Here is a 4,113-nt window from a genome sequence, read left to right as displayed (position 1 = left end):
AGCTCACCCCCCGGTGCCGCCGCCCCTCAGTGCCGCGCTCTCTCCTCCCGAGCAGCTCGTGGATGAGAACGCCCGGCTTCTCAAGGGCAAGGGCGATGGAGTCAAGAAGCAGCTCTCGGTGGAGCACATCTACCAGAAGAAGACACAGCTGGAGCACATCCTGCTCCGGCCCGACACCTACATCGGTTCCGTGGAGCTGGTCACCCAGGTGCGGGGGCAAGGGGGGGCCGTGGGGCTCAGCCACCTGAACTCGGTGCAGCTGAGAGGTCATTAACGTCAGGCTCTAACGCAGGAAAGATCTGCTTTATGCAGAAGAGGAGGTGCGCTTGGGCACTTAAGTCTGTCTTGCCTTCTTTTCAGCAAATGTGGGTTTTTGATGAGGACGTGGGCCTTAACTGCAGAGAAGTGACCTTTGTGCCTGGCTTGTACAAAATCTTCGATGAGATTCTCGGTAAGGTGACCAATCCGTTGCGTGAATGATTGACAAGTTACACCCGGGTGTTGAATGTCTAAGAAACTTCAACTATACGTGAGCGCTGCTCTGCTGTGCTTGATCCGGCTGTGTTGTTGACCACGGATTGTGTAATTTGGTGGATGGTGTTCGGGGAGTTTGTTGATTGTGCTTGGAAATGTTGGATACCAATATCTTTGCATTAGTGCTACTTAATAGTAAGCCATTCATGGGACAAAAGCATTTAATTCAGTCCAAAATTCTCCCTTTCATGTTAAATTTTAGTACTGATCTCTGTATCTCGGAAAATACTGATGTAGCAAGATGATTATTAGTAGCATCGTGTTGAATTTTTGCATTCCTTTTGCTGAACACACTTTGTGGTTAATAGTTTCGCTTGGGCTGAGAACGTAACAAAAACCATCTTCCCCTTCTAGTCAATGCCGCAGACAACAAGCAGAGGGATAAAAACATGTCGTGCATTAAAGTCACCATCGATGTGTAAGTTTAAGTTTTCTTCGTTGTCTTCCCAACCCGAGCGCGCGGGAGCTCCTCACTCGGCTGCTGTTCCGCTAAGCCGGTGTGGGATTGGCGGGCTGTGCGAGGAGGCCAATCCCAGTTTTAGACCAAATGTGAGTCCCCAGCCTGTTTCTTGGTCCCTGGTCTCACGGGGCGCCGCCTGGTGTTGTGAGTGCTTTTGGTGGTGTTTTCCGTTGCGGCTATTTTCCTCTCTTCCTCTCAACCTTTTGATTCTGTCGCTGAGCAGAGATAGGGGGTTTTCGTGTGTGGTGGTCTGTTTCCCAGGCGGTATCTGCAAGTCTGAGCATTTTTGGTTGACTCGTCCCCCCTCTGCTGGCTGTTTCTGCAGTTGCCGAACAGAGATGGGCTCCTGATGAAATGGTGGCCTTTCCCAGAGTCTTTGTCCGCGTGTTTCGTAGCTCAGTCATGTGCAGCCTTAAAAACACATGTTTTATTCCCCTAGAGAGAATAACACGATCAGTGTATGGAACAATGGGAAAGGTATTCCAGTTGTGGAACACAAAGTGGAGAAGGTCTATGTGCCTGCTCTTATCTTCGGACAGCTACTAACATCCAGCAACTACGACGACAACGAAAAGAAAGTCACAGGTAGGGGAGACTCTGGAATAAGCACTGATATTCTTGAGCAGCCTGGTGGGTTTAAATGTGTAGACTGAAGTGGGGGTGGAAAGGGTTCCTTCATGCAACATGACAGCGGCGTTCTGAGTCCATCAGAGAAGTTTCCATGCTCTATTTCATAGTAAAAACAGACCAAACATGGAGAACAAGAAAAACTCTGACCGCTAATCCCAATTAAATATGGGTTTACAGCTGCATCCTGAGTTTGTAGGATGTTGTTGCTTATTGACCGTTGTGCCGAAGTGGTCAAACTCCTGTTAGTCCAGAATTCTTGTAGATGGTTTTGACCAAAGGTAATAACACAAGTCTCTTTTCCTTCTAATTCCAGGTGGGCGAAATGGGTATGGAGCCAAACTCTGCAACATATTCAGCACAAAATTTACTGTGGAAACTGGATGTCGTGAATACAAAAAGCTATTCAAGCAGGTATGAACGGCTCTCGTTTCGCTAAGGTTATACCTGAGACGTTCAAGTAAGACCCTAAGTTTTTGTTCTAAAAAATCTAGGTGCATTCATTAACTTGTATTCAGTGCCCCGTGATTCGAGTGAATTTGGCTCACAGTTATGGTACCACCAAATATAATTCAAGTGGATAATGAAATCATAGAATCATAGAATGGTTTGGGTTGGAAGGGACCTAAAGCCCATCTAGTTCCAACCCCGCTGCCATGGACAGGGACACCTTCCACTAGACCAGGTTGCTCCAAGCCTCATCCAGCCTGGCCTTGGACACTCCCAGGGATGGGGCATCCACAGTTTCTCTGGGCAACCTGTCCCAGTGCTCCCCACGCTCTCCAGGAAGAATTCCTTCCTGATATCCTATCTAAACCCTCCCCACTTTCAGTTTAAACAAGTTACCCCTTGTCCTGTCACTACAGACCCTTGGAAAAACCCCCCCCCCAGCTTTCTTGTAGCCCCCCAGGCACTGGAAGGGGCTCTAAGGTCTCCCTGGAGCTTCCCTTCTCCAGGCTGAACCCCCCAACTCTCCCACCCTGTCCCCATGGCAGAGGGGCTCCAGCCCTCTGAGCATCCTTGTGACCTCCTCTGGACTCGCTCCAACCAGTCTATATCCTCCTGATGTTGTGGATCAGGAGGACCCACAGAGCAGATGTAACCAGAATCTCCTTTTTAACCAGGTTTTGGGTTGGGTTTGTTTGAATCTGAAAGTATTTAAGACCCATAAATCAACTTACTGCTTTTAAAAACTAAGCTGGCTGCTTGTGTGTGTCAGACTTGCAACTCACAAAACCTCCTTCTCTCAGACCTGGACAGACAACATGGGAAAGGCCGGCGAAATGAAACTGAAGTATTTTGATGGAGAAGATTACACGTGTGTCACTTTCCAACCTGATCTGTCAAAGTTCAAAATGACCAACCTTGACAAAGACATTGTAGCACTAATGTCTCGAAGAGCCTACGATATTGCCGGGTCCACGAAGGATGTCCGAGTTTTCCTGAATGGACAGAGGCTGCCTGTAAGTGAGCATTTAAAAAGCATTTTAACACAAACTAAAAGTGATTTCTCTACTCGGGAGATTAGGAATTCAGGAGCTGCTGTAAACAAGTTGTCTGCTTTCATCCCTACACAGGTGAAAGGATTTCGCAGTTACGTGGACCTCTACCTGAAGGACAAAGAAGATGAAACTGGGAATGCGCTCAAGGTTATCCACGAGGAAGTAAATTCTCGCTGGGAAGTGTGTTTGACTTTAAGTGAAAAAGGCTTCCAGCAAGTTAGCTTTGTCAACAGCATTGCCACCACAAAGGTAACGCTTCCCCCGTTTATTGAGTCAAGCTTATGCCATGTTCCTCATCGTCAGGAGCTGTTTTCACATGTCTGTCGCTGGCAAATGGTTTGCTGTTGCACAGACTACATTTGAGAGGTGCAAAATGGTTTGCTGTTGCACAGACTACGCTTAACATTTGAGAGGTGCGTGCTTTTTGGGTTTTCCATGGAAAAAACGGCTCTTTGGTCCCTTTTTCCCTTAGGGTGGCAGGCACGTTGACTACGTCGTCGACCAGCTTGTCGCTAAACTCATTGACGTGGTGAAGAAGAAGAACAAGAACGGAGTTGGGGTGAAGCCTTTTCAGGTACAACAGCAGGATTTCCCCGGTGGGCAATACAGCTCTGGCGTTGCTGCAAACTGTGACTGCAGCTTGATGCATTACTACGTTAACTAACGATGCGTATGTCCACTGTGCAGCCAACGTATGTGAAACTGCTAATTATAAGTCTCATTGTCCAGTTCTAGCCAACAAACCTTCTCTCTGCTTGGCTGACGTCTTGTGTAACCAGAAGTCAGCGTAGATGCACAAACACTCCATAACTGTTAGATAATAACCTATTTATAACCTATTATGAGAGCCACGAAGATGCTCGGGGGGCTGGAGCACCTCTCCTGCGATGAAAGGCTGAGAGAATTGGGCTTGTTCAGCCTGGAGAAGAGAAGGCTCTGGGGAGACCTTATTGCAGCCTTCCAGTACCTGGAGGGGGCTGCAGGGAAGCT

General features: G+C 47.9%; 1 protein-coding gene across 1 annotated transcript in view; it reads left to right on the top strand.

Annotated features, from left to right (window-relative positions):
* Positions 1-55: 55 nt before the first annotated feature.
* TOP2A (topoisomerase (DNA) II alpha 170kDa) overlaps positions 56-4,113 on the top strand; it is a gene marked incomplete at both ends in the record, with an annotated part of 18,128 nt that continues 14,070 nt past the window's right edge. Inside the window, 8 exon segments of the mRNA XM_010156825.1 lie at positions 56-208; positions 361-451; positions 889-952; positions 1,434-1,579; positions 1,938-2,035; positions 2,872-3,084; positions 3,199-3,372; positions 3,596-3,697. Of these exon segments, the coding sequence (XP_010155127.1) occupies positions 56-208; positions 361-451; positions 889-952; positions 1,434-1,579; positions 1,938-2,035; positions 2,872-3,084; positions 3,199-3,372; positions 3,596-3,697 (1,041 nt within the window).

The sequence above is a fragment of the Eurypyga helias genome, unplaced genomic scaffold (genome assembly GCF_000690775.1).
Source record: "Eurypyga helias isolate BGI_N326 unplaced genomic scaffold, ASM69077v1 scaffold33458, whole genome shotgun sequence".
NCBI lineage: Eukaryota > Metazoa > Chordata > Aves > Eurypygiformes > Eurypygidae > Eurypyga > Eurypyga helias.
This window is presented reverse-complemented; position numbering and strand designations above follow the sequence as displayed.